General features: G+C 42.8%; 2 protein-coding genes and 1 pseudogene across 3 annotated transcripts in view; 2 read left to right on the top strand and 1 right to left on the bottom strand.

Annotated features, from left to right (window-relative positions):
* The first annotated feature begins 878 nt into the window (after positions 1–878).
* On the top strand, positions 879–9,039 carry rest (RE1-silencing transcription factor). Its single transcript, XM_020452736.2, has 4 exons — positions 879–1,058; positions 2,774–3,690; positions 3,789–3,872; positions 4,234–9,039. The coding sequence occupies exons 2-4, from the start codon at positions 2,784–2,786 to the stop codon at positions 6,213–6,215; spliced, it is 2,973 nt and encodes a 990-aa protein (XP_020308325.1). The 5' UTR covers positions 879–1,058; positions 2,774–2,783; the 3' UTR covers positions 6,216–9,039.
* A 138-nt stretch (positions 9,040–9,177) lies between these two features.
* Positions 9,178–12,323, bottom strand: LOC109910158 (nitric oxide-associated protein 1-like; annotated as a pseudogene).
* A 1,487-nt stretch (positions 12,324–13,810) lies between these two features.
* Positions 13,811–22,297, top strand: part of polr2b (RNA polymerase II subunit B) — a 10,928-nt gene continuing 2,441 nt past the window's right edge. The window contains exons 1-19 of one of the 2 annotated variants that reach the window (XM_020452733.2): positions 13,811–13,982; positions 14,379–14,451; positions 14,559–14,709; positions 14,817–14,929; positions 15,042–15,261; positions 16,672–16,830; positions 18,058–18,222; positions 18,330–18,526; positions 18,718–18,837; positions 19,001–19,187; positions 19,311–19,454; positions 19,650–19,789; positions 19,944–20,055; positions 20,200–20,553; positions 20,771–20,939; positions 21,069–21,165; positions 21,248–21,342; positions 21,513–21,763; positions 22,142–22,231. In XM_020452733.2, the coding sequence (XP_020308322.1) occupies positions 13,964–13,982; positions 14,379–14,451; positions 14,559–14,709; positions 14,817–14,929; positions 15,042–15,261; positions 16,672–16,830; positions 18,058–18,222; positions 18,330–18,526; positions 18,718–18,837; positions 19,001–19,187; positions 19,311–19,454; positions 19,650–19,789; positions 19,944–20,055; positions 20,200–20,553; positions 20,771–20,939; positions 21,069–21,165; positions 21,248–21,342; positions 21,513–21,763; positions 22,142–22,231 (2,856 nt within the window). In that variant the 5' untranslated portion in view covers positions 13,811–13,963. Of the gene's footprint in view, positions 14,096–14,378; positions 14,452–14,558; positions 14,710–14,816; positions 14,930–15,041; positions 15,262–16,671; positions 16,831–18,057; positions 18,223–18,329; positions 18,527–18,717; positions 18,838–19,000; positions 19,188–19,310; positions 19,455–19,649; positions 19,790–19,943; positions 20,056–20,199; positions 20,554–20,770; positions 20,940–21,068; positions 21,166–21,247; positions 21,343–21,512; positions 21,764–22,141; positions 22,232–22,297 lie in introns of both variants that reach the window. The other variant, XM_031797031.1, reaches the window with a different exon arrangement.

Here is a 22,297-nt window from a genome sequence, read left to right as displayed (position 1 = left end):
ATGTACTGGCTTAAGCAGGGGGACACGTCTGGCACTGCAGGATTTGAGTCCCTGGTGGCGTAGTGTGTTACTGATGGTAGGATTTGTTACTTTGGTCCCAGCTCTCTGCGGGTCATTCAAAAGGTCCCCCCGTGTGGTTCTGGGATTTTTTGTGATCATTTTGACCCCACAGGGTGAGATCTTGCGTGGAGCCCCAGATCGAGGGAGATTATCAGTGGTCTTGTATGTCTTCCATTTCCTAATAATTGCTCCCACAGTTGATTTCTTCAAACCAAGCTGCTTACCTATTGCAGATTCAGTCTTCCCAGCCTGGTGTAGGTCTACAATTTTTTTTCTGGTGTCCTTTGACAGCTATTTGGTCTTGGCCATAGTGGAGTTTGGAGTGTGACTGTTTGAGGTTGTGGACAGGTGTCTTTTATACTGATAACAAGTTCAAACAGGTGCCATTAATACAGGTAATGAGTGGAGGACAGAGGAGCCTTTTAAAGAAGAAGTTACAGGTCTGTGAGAGCCAGAAATCTTGCTTGTTTGTAGGTGACCAAATACTTATTTTCCACCATAATTTGCAAATAAAATCATTAAAAATCCTACAATGTGATTTTCAGGATTTCATTCCTTCTAATTTTGTCTGTCATAGTTGAAGTGTACCTATGATGAAAATTACAGGCCTCTCTCATCTTTTTAAGTGGGAGAACTTGCACAATTGGTGGCTGACTAAATACTTTTTTGCCCCACTCTATATTAGTTTAATATTAGTTTAATTCATATATAAGAGGAATTACATTTTTGCCAAAAACGTTTCTAAATGAAAAAAATCTACTCATAACGATTAATAAAAGCCGGATTGCTAGATTGTATGGCCATTTGGAACATTGGGATTTGGAAAGAAGAAGCCCCCGGCAGAAACACTAGCTGGCGCTGACGTCAGCCATCCATGCAAACAGACGGAGCCAGGCCGATGTGTAGGAATGTGTGGAAACTTCTTCCGTGAATAGTTTGTGTACTATTACATCGATAATATAGACCGAATACCGACAAGGAGTGGATACAGATATACGGTGAGTTGTTTAATTTAGGAATTAACAGATTTGTTGTCTATTGTTTTAATTTGTGAAACAAACTAACTTTGACGAACAGTTTTGAAAATGGAGGCAGTGTGGGGGTTGTTGAAAGGGAGAGGCGCTGTCCAGGGCTGATTTCAGCACGAATATCAGGACCATGGCTAACATAACGCTGTTCTTAACTTTCTAAGTGTTTACACGCCAAACTTAATTTATGATATATATATAAATTTTTTAAAAGTAAAACGATCAACACTCATTATCGCTACATTTTTCAAGAGTTTACAAGTTAACAACCTCGTTTTGTTCGGAGTTTGCTCTTCCGCAAAACTAGTTTTCCGAGTGAAGTTTTGAGGGCCTTGCTGGACAGCGACATTCTCTGCCTGTCGTGGCAAGTTTGCATGGCGATTTGTGGAATACTATTGTTGGTAAAAGTACGTTTTAACTACAATCGATCCATTTGTTAAATAAATAATTGTCTTCTCCACGCCCAAACCTTTACTGTAGCTTTTTTTGTTGCAACTTTCTGCTTTGTATTGCTGAGGTCAAGTCCTTGTTTACAACTATACATAGACTATAACGCAGTCAAATAAATGTTATTTTGCAAGTCATATTGTATTCAGTTTGATTATTGTAATACCAGCACGGTGACAAAGTATGTCTATACACTTTGTCTCATAGTTAGAAAGTAAAGACATGTAAAACGTTTATTTTTGATTTGTTTTACGTATTTGGTCATCATTGCCATTTAGGTCAATTATAACTATATATTTTGTTTCGCATTGAGATCATACAACCCCTTTCTTATTTTCTCTGCGTACTAGTTAGAATGTAGGGCAGGCTACTGTAGTTTTTGGGCGCTGTCGACCAAGTTGGTGGTGCTGTTTCAAAATGGCCGAACACACATTTCTGTGCATGCAAACACAGGACTAGGACACTATGGGGTTTCCCAAGGCACTGTGTTAAAGTAAAATACATGACGTAGGCCCACAATGAAGTTATGAAACATACATTTTGAAGTGGTGGGATATTCTTGGTAGTTTTTAAATATATTTATGGGGGAAAAAACTATTTTATTTTAGATTTAATTGGGTTACATTTTAAGTATGAAATAGTCTGGATAAATATTATTTTTTACAAATTAAGAATAGATACAACATTGTCATCTGTTATATACTGGTTCATCACATTGATATGTACAGCAGACTGCATGAAGACATGAATACATCTAGATAAGGAATCAATTACATGATGAAAGTGTTCTGAAATTGTATAGGTTTAGCATACTTCCATTTGATTTATTTTGACACTTGGATTGATGACATTTGTTTTTTCTTTATTGTGTCCACCATTCCTGGATTATTATAAAAACATCCTGCACTTTCCAACTATGATATGAATACCAAATTACTAATTCAGAGAAGGAACAGTGACATTACCTTACATGGTATGTTCCTGGTTGGTAGTTGCTTGGAAAACTTGCAAGCCATATCATTTTGATGGCGTGGGACTGATGTGTGACTGAGTGACCTATGTGATAAACGTTCAAAAGTCCTGAATTAAAGGCCTGTTAAAACTCATACTCTCTGTGACTACTACTACAAAAATGTTAGTTCTGTAATGAAAACAAATGTAATTTAACATATCTTATTTGAAGTTGTTTGATCAATGACCATGACCTCTGGTTCTGCTCTCCTCCCCCACAACCACAGCCCTCCCAGCATGGCTTCTCAGACGGTATATCCAATGGGGTTGGTCATGTATGCCACCTCAGCTGGCATGCCCATGGTGGAGGATGCCCAGGGGTTGGCTGAGCTTCCACAGAATGAGCTGCCGGCCCCACAGCTGGTCATGCTCGCCAACGTAGCCTGTGAAAATCCAACAGAAGGGAAGGAGATGATGGAGCTTCAAACCGTCGGCAGCAGCAGCTACTCCGATAGTGAAGACGAGAACATCATCAGATACAGTTACGATAGCCATGAGAGAGAGATGTGTATTGTAGACTACCCAGAGTCTCCACGGGTGGCCCTTTCCCAGGTTGAGGAGATTGACAATGAAGTAGAAGAGGAAGAAGGGCTGGACCTGTCCAAACCCTCTGAACAGCGCCCTTCTAGCCCTCCCACCCCTTTTACCCCTTCTACCCCTCTGGGCATGATCATGGAGTCAGCTAAGAAGAAGAAACCCTTCTTCTGTAAACCCTGCAACTACCAGGCCCAGCGAGAGGAGGAGTTTGTAACCCACATCCAAATCCACAGCGCCAATAGGATGATCGTGGTGAAACGCGTGGAGGGGGACAAGGCACGGGCAAAAGAGACTTTGGCGGGACCAGATCAAGAGGCGGAGAGCGGTGATGGTGGGGCCAACAACAAAGGGGTGATCCGCTGTGAGCGTTGTGGCTACAACACCAACCGCTACGACCATTACATGGCTCACCTCAAGCACCACGAAAAGGAGGGCGACGACCAGAGGGTCTACAAATGCACCATCTGCACTTATACCACCGTCAGCCAGTACCACTGGAGGAAGCACCTCAGGAACCATTTCCCCAGTAAGCTCTTCACCTGCAACCAGTGCTGCTATTTCTCGGACCGTAAGAACAACTACGTGCAGCATATCCGCACCCACACAGGTATGTCAAATCAGAACCTTTTCACTCCAAGAATGCACTTAATGGTCAACGTATGAGTGTTTTTAACAGTATAGCTAACTCTGTTTTTGCTGCTGTAGGGGAGCGTCCTTTTCGATGTCCGTACTGTGAGTACTCAAGCTCCCAGAAGACCCATCTTACCAGGCATATGAGAACCCACTCGGGTGAGTGTCTAACACAGGCTACATGACAAAAAAGCCTGACGGTACATATTTCTAGCATGTAGCAGAAATTACACACATAATTGATTGTGCATAGAAATAGGTCTCTGTTTTGCTTTCCTCTCATAGTCAACTTTTTCTCCTTTGTTGCATTCGCTGGAGCAGATGGTTTTGGATAAGAACGGTAAAGTGGTTTGTGATACGTGCTGTGAGATGCTTAGTGTTCGACCTGTAATTGTTGCTTGTCTCTCCTTACTCTGGTCCATCTTCCCTGCATGAAATGTGAGCCAGTGTTCCCATTGAAGTTTAATATCAGTTAAAATGTCTGTAACCTGAGCATTTTCCACATTGCTTTTCTTGACAGGTGAAAGGCCTTTCAAATGTGACCGCTGCAACTACCTGGCTGCCAATCAGCATGAGGTGACACGCCATTCCAGACAGGTTCACAATGGGCCCAAGCCCCTGTGCTGCCCCCACTGTCCATACAAGACGGCTGATCGCAGCAACTACAAGAAGCATGTGGAGCTCCACCTCAACCCGCGTCAGTTCCTTTGTCCTGTCTGCAAGTACGCCGCTTCCAAGAAGTGTAACCTGCAGTATCACATAAAATCCAGACATCCCGGCTGCCCACAGATTGCAATGGATGTGTCAAAGGTCAAGCTGCGTGTCAAGAAACCTGATTCTGATGAATTCGCTGATGAGTACACCATCGTGAATGGAATTGCAAAGTTTGAGCTGTCTGCAATTGATGAGGAGGAGGAGGACATGGAGGAGAGACCAGAGATCTCTGGAGCTGATAAACAATCAAGCCATATCAATCTCTCAACCAAGAAGAGCAGCAATCACGGCCCTCTTCAAGCTGCAGAAAGTGTAGCAACAGACAAGACCCACAAGAAATGTTGTGTCTCCCCTGTCAAAGAGACACCTAAAAAGGCAAAGGACAAGGCAGAGAAAAAGGTAACACTGAAACGCAAGAGTACAGAGATGAGCAGTGAGAATACAAAGCAGCATGTTACCCTGAAGGAGACAGCAGCTGCAGTTCAAACCACAGATTATAAAGTTAAGAGACGTCCCAAAAAACAGTTGAAGGGGAAAACAAGTGTTCAGGATAAGAGTGAAATAAAGGAAACTGTGGAAAAAGTTCAAAAGGCGAGTTTGGAAGAGGACGATGTTGAGAAGGAGAAATCGGTCAAGGAGACGTTAGAGAAAGACATGCTGGAGAGGGAGAATATGGAGAAAGTGAAGGAGGAAAACAAGAAGCTGGAGAAGGAGAAAAAAGAGCAGCTGGGAACACTGAAGAATGAGAGGGAAGGAAAAGAGAACAAAAACACAACAAAATCTAAGAAGAGTCCTTCTAAAAAAATTAAGAAAGTGGTTGATAAGACTGTTGCAAAAGCACCTCAAAGTCTGGACGCACCAGTGGAAAAACAGGGAGAGAAGAGCAGGACGAAGCCGCTAAAGAGAAAGGCTGCAGAGGCCTTGGACTTATCAATGAAGGAATCTCCTGAGGAGCCCTGCACCAACATAAAGGCCAAACGGTTAAAAATCAAGGCTGGTCACAAGTCACAATCAAAAGCCAGTATCCGCCAAAGCATGACGACTGAGCCCTGCCCAGTGTCAGAACAGGAGAACCCAGCAAACCAGATTATGAACTCGACTGTGAAAAAGAGCAACAAGACAGAAGCAAGCTATGAAGAGACCGAGGCTTCTAGTGAGAACAAGGGGTGTTCCATCATTGAGAACCCTATTAGCCTCCCTGAAAACAAAAAGGGTCCAGCTACAAAGCTTCAGCCAACAGTTTTACAGCGAGAGCAGAAGGCGTCTGACCAGGAGACTGTCCCCGCTATGCATACCTCTACATCTCAGGACACAACTCCACAGACTGAGCAGGCTAAGGTCGCCGACCATTCAGAGGAAACTCCTACTCCTGAAGACGAGTCCCCATCTCCCACAGAAATTGACGGCTCTCCCGATTTCAGACGGCCACAGGGAGAACCATCAACACCAACAACACCCTCCCTGGAGCTCCCTAGGCCAAGAGGAAAGCCTACCGAAACTGAAGAGGACGAGGGCATCCACAGCCATGACGGAGGAAGTGAGATCAGTGATAGCGCCTCGGAGGGCAGCGACGACTCGGGGCTCAACGGACTGGCCACTGCCGCCGGCAAACTGGCCAATGACCCTGAAACTCCCACAGAAGAGATTCCGACTCCAACTGAACTCAAGACTCACATGTGTATTTTCTGCGACCGTACCTTCCCCTTGGAGGTGGAGTACCGTCGGCACCTGAATCGCCACCTGGTGAATGTGTACTATCTTGACAATGCATCCAAGCTGGACCAGTGAGTGACTGCAGAGTAGGGGGCTTTGATTTATCCCATTTTAATCAGTTTCAGCAGTGTATTTTTGTTTTACCCTTTCTACCTGTTATAAAACATAATTGTCTGTGTAAACATGTTGACACTACATATTCAGTTACCTTGCATTAGTGCTCACTAGTAAGTACTGTATAAAATATTATATGGTATGCCTAAAACTCTGACAGCCATTGTAATACAGTTTTAGGCCGACTAGTTAATTTGATTATTGGTGTCTGGGCTTTCACGGATTGGTTCCCAGACATTTTGACTATTAATTCTACAGTTCTTGTTTTCAAACATGATGGGATGCCTTTAATTTAAATCATAAAGGATATGTGAGTTAATACGTGAGAGGCCCCCCCAAAAATGTAATTATTTGGCTGAAACACCTATCAAAGAAAATATGGGATATTAATTTTGTTGCTTGTAAATCTCAGAATACTTGTAAATCTCATATGGTTATTCAACTACTGGTATCTAAAATCAAATAGCATTGTATATATCTTACATATATAGTGGTTGATAGTCAAGAAATCGCTACACCTTGCCGGTTGAGTTTCTATATTAGAAGAAGCCACCAAGAGACGAGTTGCACCAGTTTTTTGTATTTTTATCCATCAGCCCTGTTGAACAACAATAGTACATCTATTATGAAAGGAAGTGGTACACTTTTTCAATTAAGTACCAAAGAAACCCCTTCATTCACACGGGGATTATATTAGAAGGACCCAGGTGGTCCTGTTGTGTGAGTCCACTCCAGTGAAGTGGTCTGTGCCCTAAATGGGGAAGAGGGCTGCATGTTCAAAGTCGGCACACGTGTAAGTTGTCCACTCCACCATTTAGGGAGCACTTGACAACTACTTTAATTTGTCTTTCTATTGACAACATCAATAGAGATTTTTTTTTAAACATTGTATAAATCAATGATCAATCTTCACAATGGACTAATTATAAAAATCTCTTAATTACAAAAAACATGACTTACACTCAAATTGATGAACTATGAAAGTTAGTTTTTTTTTGGTTCATCCGGTACAATGGTGGCGAGATGTGTATAGAATTGTTTCTTGAGTTAATGTTTGAAATATGTTGTCACTTTTTGAATATCCAAGTAAATGTAAAAATACAGAAAAACTCATACTACTCATTAATAAATGCACAACTCTGTGGAAGGTAGGGTGTTCCTAGTGTCAGCCTACTGGACCTTGACATTTGTAGCCCTCTAGAACTTAAGATATGGATAGAGTTTTTCTGGGTGGTATAAAACAGATACTATGTTGCTATCACTGACAGAATAGACAGCTAACATTGAAAACAAGTTGTGAAATGGAAGTTTGTGAACACACCATTATCAGTTTTGTATCTGATTTCAGAAAAAGTCCCAAAGATGTTTTAAATATTTTTTTTTACAGTTGTTGAGCCTGCGAAGATGCCCGTAGTTCTACATTTCTTCTTCTTTTTTTTTACTCTTCAGTGCCTTCGACAATCAGTATTTTATGTTTTTGCATATTGACAGTGTAGGTTTCTGTTAATTGAGTCACATTCTTTGTACACTGTAAGAGCTCTGATTTCAAGTATATTGTTGTTACTTCATGTCTATCTTTATAACCATTCCTTGAGGTTTAGTTGTAATTGTTTGATTTCTCTGACTGTTGCTGTTTTTATTACCCCACTCATCTGTTTTTACAGAATTGTACTTCCAAAGCGTAGCCTGTGAAATACTTCATTCATATGCATTTAGTTTTCTGTACTATGAGGTGATTGTTAGACTGAGCTAATAAATAAAAAAATGCCATGTGTACTTATTAAATTCAGTGCAATATATTTTGGGTGTGATGCCAAAGTGAGAAGATATAGAATTATAAAGATGTATGTCTTGAGTATCCTGACTATTGGAAGGAACAGACTATACCAGGGTTCCGTGGGAAACTGGTCCAATTTAGCCGATGTGCTCTTGAACCGGTCTATAAATGCAGTTTCCCAGGGAACCCTATCTAGACAGTTAGATTCCGTAGCACTGTAAATGTACACCTTTTATCTCTTTGTTCACTTACTGTATTGTGCTTGTTAGTGGATAAGAACTGTATTTCAGTCATTGTAACCATTTTGCATTCACATATTGTAATCATATGTACCGTAAAACTTCAATTAAATGCTGAGTCTCAAATTGCCAGCCGCCTGTTCATTTTAATAGCTGGGAATCGGCACACATTTCAGCAAATAAACGCATGTTTCAAATGATTTCCTGGGTCTAATGAATTGCTTACGATATTCCCATGTGCATTAATTATTTATTTTGATTCTGTCATTGTTGCTAGCCATGTCGCCACCAAAAAGAAAAAACTACATTAAATTCATGTTGCTGAAGGGTGAATTTGGGGTGTTTGATATGCAGCCTTTGCTAGTCTGATCTGCGATGGATTTGTTATGTTTATACTGGTCACAAACAGTGTGGTAGTCTTTACAACATTTTATTGAGGAAAAGCTGTGTGCATTAGGAAATAGAAGCCTGGCTCATATAAGCGCCGGTTGTGTTCAGCGATTAAAGCAAATACATGCCCAGGCTATTTTTTACTGTTAGCTTATACCTGTCATTTGCAGTTAGTGAAGAAATGTACTCTTTCAATATAATAATTGACAACTAACTTCTATTAATACCTTCACCAAAGTGGGGAGTTATTGGCCATTGTCCCTAAGACTTTTTGAAAACAATTGGCTATTTTAAAAACAATTTTGTGCAGTTTAAAACAAAGCATCCTGTACCATTTTCTGCTCTACACTTTTTAATAAAAGTTGGCCTACTATCCAGAGGTATTGTTGGTGTGTGATTCCTTCCCATTTCTTACCTTTTCAGCAGTTACTGATATGTTTAATAATATATTACACTAAAGGTGCCTGCTGTTTAAATGTAATGAAAGCAATGTAAATTTAAGCAGCCTACACATCGATAAATAACGACAGCTGTTTATGTGTAGGGTATTTACAATCATTACATTTACAATGTTACAAAACCCAGAGCTGAAAACCATCCACAAGCTTAAAGTACGGTATCAACATTAGACATTGAGTACAAAAAGCCTTTTGAAATGCACGAGGTTCCATTTCGATTTTACACACGTAATTTTTTTCTTCAAATTGAGCCTCTCTGCTCTCATGTAGGACAGGCTGGTGTCCACCAGGCCCTGGGGTTTCCTGGTCTTATAAGCAACAGACTGATGTGTTGATGTGCTCTTCCTTCAGGATTAATGATGTTGGGGAGTAGAGGTGGACTACTCAAGGAGAGCCCTGTACCCTCTGGAGCATGGGCACGCAGCAGGAAACGGTTCCCCTCCACTCCTGTCACTGCCACCCAACCTAAGAACAGAATAAATGTATCAGTAGCACCTGCCTCTTTTGAAAAAAGGACAATCTTGGGTCATCTGGTTGATCAATTTGTAATTATGTGTGTATTACCCACAGAGGACATCTTAATATCAGAGCTGGCTTTCTGAAAGCCCTGCCCCTTCAGCTCAAACTCTTTGGAGACTAGAGGGGGGGAATTCCTTCATGGGTTCTTCTCAACACATTGGTACCTATTCACACAGTTCTTCATGTTGATAACATTATTTGTAAACTTGTTTGTAGTAGCACTTGAGAAAGAGATTTTAATTTCTTAATTGAGTAGAGTAGAGCAAGCAGCATCAACTTAACCCCAGCAGGATTTGACCAGCATGCTTCTGATAGATGCGGTCAGCCTTGTCCACACTGGTGATGTGAATTGAGACTCAGTTATAAGCAATGACTAAGAACCAGCAGTTAATAATATGTCTGTCATAAAGACAAAAGTGTGCACCATTGTTTTGATGTCAAAGTTTAATAATGAAAGAAGGCATTCACCTGAAGGTAATCAATTCGTCCTAGAGGTCCCAGGAACAGCAACATTCCAGTTTTCAACACAAACGTCCTGCGTACCATGGCTTGTGTGGGCACGACCACCTTAACCTACTCGGTCAACAGATTGAGGACCTATCAAGCATGAGAGAGTGAGAAAGAGGGTGTGGGGGGGGCACTTTGCCTTGGTTTATAGCAATGACCAGAAGATTATGAGCTGAATGGTTGGCATTGTTCAACACTAGTCTGGGCTTTTCTTGTAAGAAACCCCTAACGAGAGTGGTACAATGCAATAATAAACCAGTCATAAATCTACTGCATTGACCACTTTATAGATAATTCTGTTCTATTGCAGTGTGCCTAAATGTATCATGGCATCCTGCTTGTGCAAATTATACTTTGTGGTATAGCCTAGTAATAGGATACATAGAAAGGCACACCTTGTTCCCCCAGAGGACATGCAAAGGTACTTTTTGTATTTACCAACCCTCTTGCATCAGAAGGGAAACTAAGTCGAGTGGTATTAATTAGTCAGCAGTGTTCTCTCCTAGTGCTAGTGAACAGCTACAACATGTATACACGCTGTTTCAATTAGGAAGGTACAGGGTTCCATTATGAGCTGCACTGTAATCTATGAGACAACAATTATACTGGCCACAGTGAAGTCGTTTTAGCCCGGCGTAACAGCCAGCAGTGGCGCCAAGCGGAAGCAGAAAGTAGCTCACGTCATGCTCTTTCATGATGCCGGGGGTGTCATAGAGCCAGTGGGCATCTTTTAGTTCGTTGAGCGTCAAGCCCACATCTGGAGAAGGGTTGAAAAGAGTACGGTCTTTCTCCTCCTTGTCAATCATGTCCTCTCCATAGGCCAGACTGTATCAGGCCTCTTTTGGATTCTACGACGGTCCGGAACATCCTCCCAATACTACCTAAATCAACATAGGATTTTTTAAATAATTAGCTTACATTACAATGAGCAACCATGCAAACCATTAACAACAAGGGTTGAGCTGTATGGGATGTCCATTTCGAACCCCTGGTATTTAGGTTACCCTGTGGGGTTACCACCAGTTCTGTCACCAACAGCCAACACCAATCTCTTACCCACTAGGTAGCCCTGCTTGCTGAACTGTTCCAGTCGCTTGAGCTCCTGTGGAGATATCACTCTCTATCTGCTTGGAGGCACTCTGGAGCCTCTAGGACCTCCTGAACATGCAGTACCGAATGGGGTTGATGATGGGGAACTTTAGAAGGTTCGGCATTATATCTTTGGATAATATTACATTTTAAAGTAAATTGAAGAAAATCTAAATTTTAGAGACTTTTAAATAAACAAATGTAAGTCTGATTCAAACCCTCCATCAATGTGACTGTAAAAGTGGTTGGAATGTGAAGCTCATTCAAGACTAATGATTGCAGAAACAATAGACAAAGAAGAGTGTTCCATAAATCATAATGTATCTTATAGTAACTGTGGATAACATGCAGGCTGGGCAGAGCTCCATCTTACCAGGCCATGGAGATATGGTGGCTTTGTGGATCACATCCGAGGCTCTGGATTTGCAGTAGTCTGACTCCAGTAGAGTGTTAAACAATGTGGATTTCCCCGTGTTGGCCATTCCCGCTAGATACACGTCTCCATTGTACTTCCACAATCTCTGGAGATTTGATTTTCTATGCCATATCCCGTTTTGGTTCTGAGGGGGGTATCTTTGATATTATTAGATTAGATTTTTCTTCCTTTTGCTTGTTTCCTCGAGAAGGAAGTCTATATCACGAAACTCGATGAGAGAATCGGGGCTAGCTGTCGCCACTTTGGTCCCATCTTTCAATGACCACAGCTGTTGCTCCAGAGTTCTCTGCTGCTTCTCAGAGCCTGACCTCAGTGGCAACCTCTTGTCTTCTTTGGAAATCATGGGGACAGCAATCACATGGAGCTAACCATGAAGTTGGTCCTTGTGAGTATTTTCTTGATCTATGTAGTCCAGGAAAACAAATTCCCCCTCATTTTCCAGCTCTATGGAGTTGCATTTCCCTTGAATGTTGACATTTTTACCCAGATCTTGAATTTCACCCTTTTCCCCTTGCTTCTCTTACAGTGCTGTAAAATCTGGTCGTTCTTGTATCATCCACAGTGGTGTAAAGTACTTAAGTAAAAATACTTGAAAGTACAACTTAAGTAGTTTTTTGGGTATCTGTACTTCAGTACATTCCTAAAGAAAATGATGTACTTTTTACTCCATACATTTCCCCTGACACCCAAAAGTACTCGTTACATTTTGAATGGTTAGCAGGACAGGAAAATGGTCTAATTCACACACTTATTAAGAGAACATCACTACAGCCTCAGATCGGGCAGACTCACTAAACACATGCTTAGTTTGTATAAAATACTGAATGTTGGAGCATGCCCCTGGCTATACGTAAATTTAAAAAACAAGAAAATGGTTCCACCTGGTTTGCTTTATATAAGGAATTTGAAAAGATGGTATACTTTTACTTTTGATACTTAAGTATATTTTATCAATTACATTTACTTTTGATACATAGGTATATTTCAAACCAAATTCTTTTAGACATTTACTCAAGTAGTATTTTACTGGGTGACTTTTACTTGAGTAATTTTCTGTTAAGGTATCTTTACTCAACTATGACAATTGGGTACTTTTCCACCACTGGTCATCCAATACAAAAGGGAGTTTATGATGGAACATGTTTCCTTCAAACACAGACATATAGTGCCTTGGTAGAGGTGATGAGATCGATTTGGTACTTTGGTTTACAGATAGACATGGAATTGATAGATGTCGAAAAAATGTACATGTAACTATTTCCCGTAATGGGGGTGGCATCTTTACAAAGTAACACAATTGAACCATACATTAAACAATGATAACATAACCTTGAATAACAACACGAGCTGTTGCTTCTTCTTCTTCTTTGGTGGAGTTTAACGGCGGTTGGCAGTCATTACCGCCCCTAACTGAACTATCAAAAATGTGTATAACTAAACCAAGATATATCACAGCACGTCTTTTCCAACGGGAACAAATTAGTTATCGTGGGCAGAGCAAGCAGGAGGTGGGTAGAGCCAAGCACGAGCTAGCGAGATTCTATTGGCGCGTTCTAGCATCATCTGCATATTTTCGTTAGGGAACGCATACTCTGTGAAGTGCAGTGCGCAATAATTCAATTCGTCTTTGCACTCTTTCGAAACGCGATAAGGGTAAAGTCAACTAAACGTAGTCCACTCTGTTCAAAACAGATTCTAGTTTTGGGAACAGAAAACGGTATTGAGATCAAATGTTTGATCGATGAAAACCTTTGCAGAGTGTCGGCGAAATCTAGCTCGTTCCATCTTCCCCCACTGCCCGCCAGTGGGCTAAGGGCTTCCTATCACGACCATATTTGGTCATGAGTGGAAACGCCAAGCGGATGCTTCATTTTTATACATCCAGCGAAATATCTAGTCTGTGAAGCTGTAGTTTAAATCCATTACACATGTGAGTTGCTGCAACCAAAACTCCATGTATATCCTGACGGAACTGACGTTGGTGGAAATGTTGTTTATTTACTATTAAGATTCGGCATCTGATAATAATAATAACATATTATTTATTAGATAAAATAATACGATTATCATCGTTAATATTAGAGCAGAATAGTATAAATATTTAGCTAAGACTAATTTCTAGCACGGCAAAATAACAGTTTTGGCAGGAAATGACGTTTTACGATAGACCGTCAATATTTCTTTTTGTATTAATTTAGATAGCAAAGTGTGCAACGTTGAATCCGACACTGTTGATGATTTAAACGTCGGATTCTGCTTATTTAGGCAAACACGAGAGGGAATAAGCAGTAACCATGTATGACCAAGATGAAGGTATTTCAGCTATTTTACATAATGTAGCCAACTAGCTAAGTTAGCATATAGGCTAATATATGGCGCCAGGAGCATCAACAAGAAGAGATAGCAAGCAAGCTTGCTAGCGCTATGTAGGTTGACTCGTTTGTTACATACCAAATATGGTTTCACCAAACTAAACACCTAACGTTATAGCACACTTTCAACTAGGCCTATCTATATGAGCATCACATAATGACATTATGTGCAAAAAAAAGCTGTCTTTGATATCTGCAGACCTGAAATACCTTTCTTTGTGTCTTATCAGTTGTTCTTCTGTAGAAAACTCCATGAACTAGATCCGGGGCCTAGGCTAACATTAAATCACTGTGTCTGCATTCACTTTGTTGATGTATTTTCCGTGATCTCTTGCAGATATCCAATACGATGAGGATGAGGATGAAATCACCCCCGATTTATGGCAGGAAGCTTGTTGGATTGTTATCAGGTAAAATTATGCTCTCCCTACCGATCTCTCTTTTGATCATCATGGAGCATACACTATGCAGCTTGCTTATGTTCAAATAACACTATCTTCTCTGATGCACCCTACAGTTCCTACTTTGATGAGAAGGGTCTGGTGCGACAGCAGCTCGACTCCTTTGACGAGTTCATCCAGATGTCTGTGCAGAGGATTGTGGAGGACGCCCCGCCCATTGACCTGCAGGCTGAGGCCCAGCACACCTCTGGAGAGGTGGAGGACCCGGTGAGTGACAGACAGGAACTTTCTGATATGCTGCTCTATGTAGGGCCTCTCTCTGAGGACACTCATTCATGGCCTGTTACTAATGAGCCTGTTGCTTTGATCTACAGCCACGCTACCTGCTGAAGTTTGAACAGATCTACCTTTCCAAACCCACTCACTGGGAAAGAGATGGAGCACCTTCACCTATGATGCCCAACGAAGCCAGACTCCGGAACCTCACGTAAGTTGGCCCATTTGGAGCCAACATTTTATCACAATATATTTTCCCGTGCATGTCATAGGCAATCTTTATTCCTGCCAGTGCCAACCAGGCTCACATATGTATTATACAGGTACTCTGCTCCCCTGTACGTGGACATCACCAAGACCATCATCAAGGAGGGAGAGGACCAGCTGCAGACCCAGCACCAAAAGACCTTCATCGGCAAGATCCCGATCATGCTGCGCTCCACCTACTGCCTTCTCAGCGGCCTGACGGACCGTGATCTCTGTGAGCTCAACGAGTGCCCGCTAGATCCCGGGGGCTACTTCATCATCAACGGCTCTGAGAAGGTAGAAGAAGAAAGAGTGAACAGGGGTGGAGGGTGGGATGTTCAGTTCCAGTCAAAATTTTGGACACACCTACTAATTCAAGGGTTTTTCTTTATCTTTACTATTTTATACATTGTATAATAATAGTGAAGACATCAAAACTATGAAATATGGAATCATGTAGTAACCAAAAAAGTGTTAAACAAATCCAAATATATTTGAGATTCTTCAAAGTAGCTACCCTTTGCCTTGATGACACCTTTGCACACTCTTGGCATTCTCTCAACCAGCTTCACCTGGAATGCTTTTCCAACAGTCTTGAAGGTGTTCCCAGATATGGTGGGCACCTGTAGGCTGCTTTTCCTTCACAATGTGGTCCAACTCATCTCAAACCATCTCAACTTGGTTGAGGTCAGGCGATCATCCCTTCACCTGCCCTGCATCTCACAAAGACAAGGGGGTTGGAACCAAAATCTCAAATTTGGACTCATCAGACCAAAGTACAGATTTCCACCGGTCTAGTGTCCATGGCTTGTGTTTCTTGGCTCAAGCAAGTCTCTTCTTCTTATTGGTGTCCTTTAGTAGTGGATTCTTTGTAGAAATTTGACTATGAAGGCCTGATTCACGCAGTCCCTGAACAGTTTATGTTGAGATGTGTCTGTTATTTGAACTCAGTGAGCATTTATTTGGCCTGCAATTTCGGAGGCTGGTAACTCTAACTTATCCTCTGCAGGAGAGGTAACTCTGGGTCTTCCTTTCCTGTGGCGGTCCTCATGAGAGCCAGTTTCATCATAGCGCTTGATGGTTTTTGCAACTGCACTTGAAGAACCTTTAAAAGTTCTTCAGATTTTCCATATTGACTGACCTTCATGTCTTAAACTTATGATGGACTGTCGTTTCTCTTTGCTTATTTGAGCTGTTCTTGCCATAATGTGGACTTGGTTAAATAGGGCTGTCTTCTGTATACCACCCCTACCTTGTCACAACACAACTGAATGTCTCAAATGCATTAAGAAGGAAAGCAATTCCACAAATTCACTTATAACAAGCCACACCTGTTCATTAAAATGCATTCCAGGTGACTACCTCATGAAGCTGGTTGAGAAAATGCCAAGAGTGTGCAAAGCTGTCATCCAGGCAAAGGGTGGCTATTTGAAGAATCTCAAATATAAAACATATTTTGATTTGATTAACACTTTTTTTTGGTTACTACGTGATTCCATATGTGTTATTTCATAGTTTTGATGTCTAAAGAAAAACCCTTAAATGGGTAGGTGTGTCCCAACTTTTGATTAATTGGTACTGTATGTCTGGCCTTGTTTGTTTGGGTACCAATGTTTCTTCAATACTTTTCACGAAGCACCTGAGAAACACACGCTTTTGCTTGAAGAGGAAGTTTTATTGATAACAATTGTTGTGTTTGGTGTGAAGGTCCTGATTGCCCAAGAAAAGATGGCCACGAACACAGTGTACGTCTTTGCCAAGAAGGACTCAAAGTACGCTTACACAGGGGAGTGCCGCTCCTGCCTGGAGAACTCCTCGCGGCCCACCAGCTCCATCTGGGTCAGCATGATGGCCAGGGGAGGACAGGTGAGAAACAAACAACCTTGAACACTTTTTATTTTTTATTTTTTTTATTTCACCTTTATTTAACCAGGTAGGCTAGTTGAGAACAAGTTCTCATTTGCAACTGCGACCTGGCCAAGATAAAGCATAGCAGTGTGAGCAGACAACAAAGAGTTACACATGCAGTAAACAATTAACAAGTCAATAACACAGTAGAAACCAAAGGGGGAGTCTATATACAATGTGTGCAAAAGGCATGAGGAGGTAGGCAAATAATTAAAATTTTCCAAAGAGTGGGCTATTTACCAATAGACTATGTACAGCTGCAGCGATCGGTTAGCCGCTCAGATAGCTGATGTTTGAAGTTGGTGAGGGAGATAAAAGTCTCCAACTTCAGCGATTTTTGCAATTCGTTCCAGTCACAGGCAGCAGAGTACTGGAACGAAAGGCGGCCAAATGAGGTGTTGGCTTTAGGGATGATCAGTGAGATACACCTGCTGGAGCGCGTGCTACGGATGGGTGTTGCCATCGTGACCAGTGAGCTGAGATAAGGCGGAGCTTTACCTAGCATGGACTTGTAGATGACCTGGAGCCAGTGGGTCTGGCGACGAATATGTAGCGAGGGCCAGCCGACTAGAGCATACAAGTCGCAGTGGTGGGTGGTATAAGGTGCTTTAGTGACGAAACGGATGGCACTGTGATAGACTGCATCCAGTTTGCTGAGTAGAGTGTTGGAAGCCATTTTGTAGATGACATCGCCGAAGTCGAGGATCGGTAGGATAGTCAGTTTTACTAGGGTAAGCTTGGCGGCGTGAGTGAAGGAGGCTTTGTTGCGGAATAGAAAGCCGACTCTTGATTTGATTTTCGATTGGAGATGTTTGATATGAGTCTGGAAGGAGAGTTTGCAGTCTAGCCAGACACCTAGGTACTTATAGACGTCCACATATTCTAGGTCGGAACCATCCAGGGTGGTGATGCTAGTCGGGCATGCGGGTGCAGGCAGCGACCGGTTGAAAGCATGCATTTGGTTTTACTAGCGTTTAAGAGCAGTTGGAGGCCACGGAAGGAGTGTTGTATGGCATTGAAGCTTGTTTGGAGGTTAGATAGCACAGTGTCCAAAGACGGGCCGAAGGTGTAAGCCATGAGGGCCAGAATATACCCTGTCTGAATTTGCTGGCAAAGTTGAATTTAGGTTCTCTTTCCTCTGCTACTGCACCCAAATGTTGACTCTCCTTGTTTCTTGTCCCCCAGGGGGTGAAGAAAAGTGCCATTGGTCAGAGGATCGTGTCCACTCTGCCCTACATCAGACAGGAGGTGCCCATCATCATAGTGTTCCGAGCCCTGGGCTTTGTTTCCGACAGAGACATCCTGGAGCACATCATCTACGACTTTGACGACCCTGAGATGATGGAGATGGTAAAAGTTCTACATTTTAACTGACAAATGAAACATACTCCTGTCCCCCCCCCCCTCTTTCTCATTGCCCACCCACACCTCTAATCTGATGTGCTGTGCTCCACCAGGTCAAGCCCTCCCTGGATGAGGCCTTTGTGATCCAGGAGCAGAACGTGGCCCTGAACTTCATCGGCTCTCGTGGTGCCAAGCCCGGTGTCACCAAAGAGAGGAGGATCAAATACGCCAAGGAGGTGCTGCAGAAGGAGGTGCTCCCCCATGTCGGAGTCAGTGACTTCTGTGAGACCAAAAAGGCCTATTTCTTAGGGTGTGTTTTTTTATTATGTTATATTAATGTAATAATCATAGAGATCCTATTATTCACCAGGTTTCTGTTGGAGATTCTATATGTAATTTTATGGTTATCACAGTATGATGTTACTGATTGCATAAAGACCAATATGTTGTTGTTGTGCTTGATGTATTAGCCTAACACAGTATATTTGGGTCTGTTTGTAGGTACATGGTCCACAGACTGCTATTGGCTGCTCTGGGCAGAAGAGAGCTGGATGACAGGGATCACTACGGCAACAAAAGATTGGACTTGGCTGGGCCTCTGTTGGCTTTCCTGTTCCGAGGGTAAGGCCTGAAGGAACACCTCTACAAAGCTATGCTTCACAGATGCAGGACTACTTTGTGCAAACCGCACTCCTATCCAAACTGAGCATTTGGTGAATATTTATATTTATACTAAGACTGTAACTTGAATCAAATTCTTTTTCATTTCTTTGGACGCTTTTAGAATGTTCAAGAACCTGCTGAAAGAGATCCGCATCTACGCCCAGAAGTTCATTGACAGAGGCAAAGACTTCAACCTGGAGTTGGCCATCAAGACGCGCATCATCTCCGATGGGCTGAAGTACTCTCTTGCCACAGGGAACTGGGGTGACGTCAAGAAGGCCCATCAGGCCAGAGCTGGAGTGTCCCAGGTAACACAGTGCAGAAGACACCTGGTACACATTCCTATATGTTTAAGCTCAGTTTGCCATTATGCTGCGACAAGAGGATTGTTGTCATTCCGAACCAGAACTTTTTGTGTTCTTTATCATTAGGTGTTGAACCGCTTGACCTTTGCCTCAACCCTCTCCCATCTGCGACGGGTGAACTCCCCCATTGGTCGAGACGGCAAGCTAGCCAAGCCCAGGCAGCTTCACAACACGCTGTGGGGCATGGTGTGCCCTGCCGAGACCCCCGAGGTACGTTCAAAACCAACCCAAATTACATCTGTGTTCATATCAAGGGCTATTGTTGCATCATACCATATTTTAAGGTTGAGGTTACCCTCAAAGAATGAAGCTCTCCGTCAATTAAGGCGTGTCATTGATATGCTATTGTCCCTTCTTACTTTGTTCCTGTCTTTGTGCCTCCCTCTGTCTATCTGGTCTCTCCAGGGTCATGCTGTAGGCCTGGTGAAGAACCTGGCCCTCATGGCTTACATCTCTGTGGGCTCCCAGCCCTCTCCCATCCTGGAGTTCTTGGAGGAGTGGAGCATGGAGAACCTGGAGGAGATCTCACCTGCAGCCATCGCAGAGTTAGTCCAGCAGATGGCAGCACACTGCTCTTTATCAGTCCAGAAGATATCTAAGCGTTCTCAGTCTTTTATGCTGAGTGACTTGTATAGTTTGTCAACCTGTCTTATTTGCATTTTAACAGATTTTTTTTCTTCATTAATTAAACACTAACAGTGCCACAAAGATCTTTGTGAATGGCTGCTGGGTGGGAATACACAAGGACCCAGAGCAGCTGATGAACACACTGAGGAAACTGAGGAGGCAGATGGACATCATTGTGTCTGAGGTGATTTTTTTTCCCGGAATTTCAGCTTTTCTAACATTTTCATTATTTATTATATTATTATTCATTTGAATTAACCTACAAACACAATATTCCTTATCCTGATGTGCTACGTTGTTCTGATCCGTGTTTACGCCTTGTTTCTAGGTGTCCATGATCAGAGACATCCGAGAGAGGGAGATCCGCATCTACACAGACGCCGGGAGGATCTGTCGTCCTCTGCTGATCGTAGAGAAACAGAAGCTGCTGCTGAAGAGGAGACACATCGACCAGCTGAAGGAGAGGGAGTACAACAACTACAGTTGGCAGGACCTGGTGGCCAGCGGTGTGGTGGAGTACATCGACACCCTGGAGGAAGAGACAGTGATGCTGGCCATGACCCCTGACGACCTCCAGGAGAAGGGCGTGGCCTACTGTTCTACATACAGCCACTGTGAGATCCACCCCTCCATGATCCTGGGAGTCTGTGCTTCCATCATCCCCTTCCCCGATCACAACCAGGTACGGCAAAAAAATATTACGCTCCTAAAATATATTTTTAAGTTTGCATGGTTGATTAGGTGCGGTGGCAATGGTATTGTCTATGACAAGACAAGGATATAAAACAAGGATTTTTATCAGTCTTGGTATACAGTATCACACGATTTGTCATTTATATGCTTCTGTTTTAAGTGTAATCTTATTAATGCCATTCCCCCCCATCTTTTCCCCTGTGTAGTCTCCCAGAAACACGTACCAGTCTGCTATGGGTAAACAAGCCATGGGTGTGTACATCACCAACTTCCACGTGCGGATGGACACCCTGGCCCATGTGCTCTACTACCCCCAGAAACCCTTAGTCACCACTCGCTCTATGGAGTACCTTCGTTTCAGAGAGCTCCCAGCAGGTGAGAACTGGAGCGCTGCAGAAGTAGCAGCCAAAAACACTCCTTAACTCTGACCTAAAGATTTATGCCTTTAAAAAAAAAATTTTTTGTTCTGGCTCGTTGAAATCCTCTCATTTGTGCCTGGTTTAGGTATCAATTCTATTGTGGCTATTGCGGCGTACACTGGCTACAACCAGGAGGACTCTGTCATCATGAACCGCTCTGCGGTGGACCGTGGATTCTTCAGGTTTGCACTGTGATTTGAAGATAGAAATTTGCTGTGATAATGACTCTTAAGGCGGTGGTGTAATTAACGGTGTTTATTTCAGGTCTGTGTTCTACCGCTCCTATAAAGAACAAGAGTCGAAGAAAGGCTTTGATCAGGAGGAAGTCTTTGAAAAACCCACACGCGAAACATGTTCGGGTACGTCCTAGGCATCTTGGCATCTACGAGTATAGACGAGTCGGCCAGGATATCAGAGCCTACTATTTCCATCATCTCATAAAATGTTCCATCAGCAGCTTCCATTTAAATTGGCAGTCATACAAACAGAACTGCTCAGTGAACAATCCAATGCCCCTGCCTTCCCCCAGGTATGAGGCACGCCATTTACGACAAGCTGGACGACGACGGCCTGATAGCTCCCGGCGTGCGCGTCTCCGGCGAGGACGTGATCATCGGCAAGACGGTGACCCTGCCGGAGAACGACGACGAGCTGGACAGCACCAACCGGCGCTACACCAAGAGGGACTGCAGCACCTTCCTCCGCACCAGCGAAACGGGCATCGTGGACCAAGTCATGGTCACCCTCAACCAGGAGGGCTACAAGTTCTGCAAGATCAGGGTGTGTCCTGAGTCCTCTAGCTTCCCACAATAGGCATATTGTGTCAAGTTGACAATGCATTAGTAGGCTGTAAAAATGACAAACAAACCGTAATAAATTATCCCTGTTGGCAGCTCTACCTATTTGTCAAGTTTAGAGTAGGCAGGAAGGTCATCCGTAGAATGGGCAGGTTTGAGTTGAGTTTTACGAGCATGATTGCTTCCATAGAAGCAACAAGCCCGAGATACCAAAACCGAGTTGTTGACAGATTGACTAAATTAAATATGAGCTCCACTGGTTGAATATTGCACCCTCTAACCTTGGGCCATAAGGTTATGGAGCCTTATGACCCAAATTGTGGCATGATTTAACTCAAACTCCATTTGTTTCTTCTTGCAGGTTCGCTCTGTTCGTATCCCCCAGATTGGTGACAAGTTTGCCAGTCGACACGGGCAGAAGGGTACTTGTGGTATTCAGTACAGACAGGAGGTAGCGTATTAAACACATGTTCCTCATGCATAGTCTACAGGACTGCTCACTCTTAAGTAGATTACA

This window comes from Oncorhynchus kisutch, linkage group LG19 (genome assembly GCF_002021735.2).
Source record: "Oncorhynchus kisutch isolate 150728-3 linkage group LG19, Okis_V2, whole genome shotgun sequence".
Classification (NCBI taxonomy): Eukaryota; Metazoa; Chordata; class Actinopteri; order Salmoniformes; family Salmonidae; genus Oncorhynchus; species Oncorhynchus kisutch.
The sequence above is the reverse complement of the archived record's forward strand: the minus strand, read 5'-3'. Positions and strand labels throughout refer to the sequence as shown.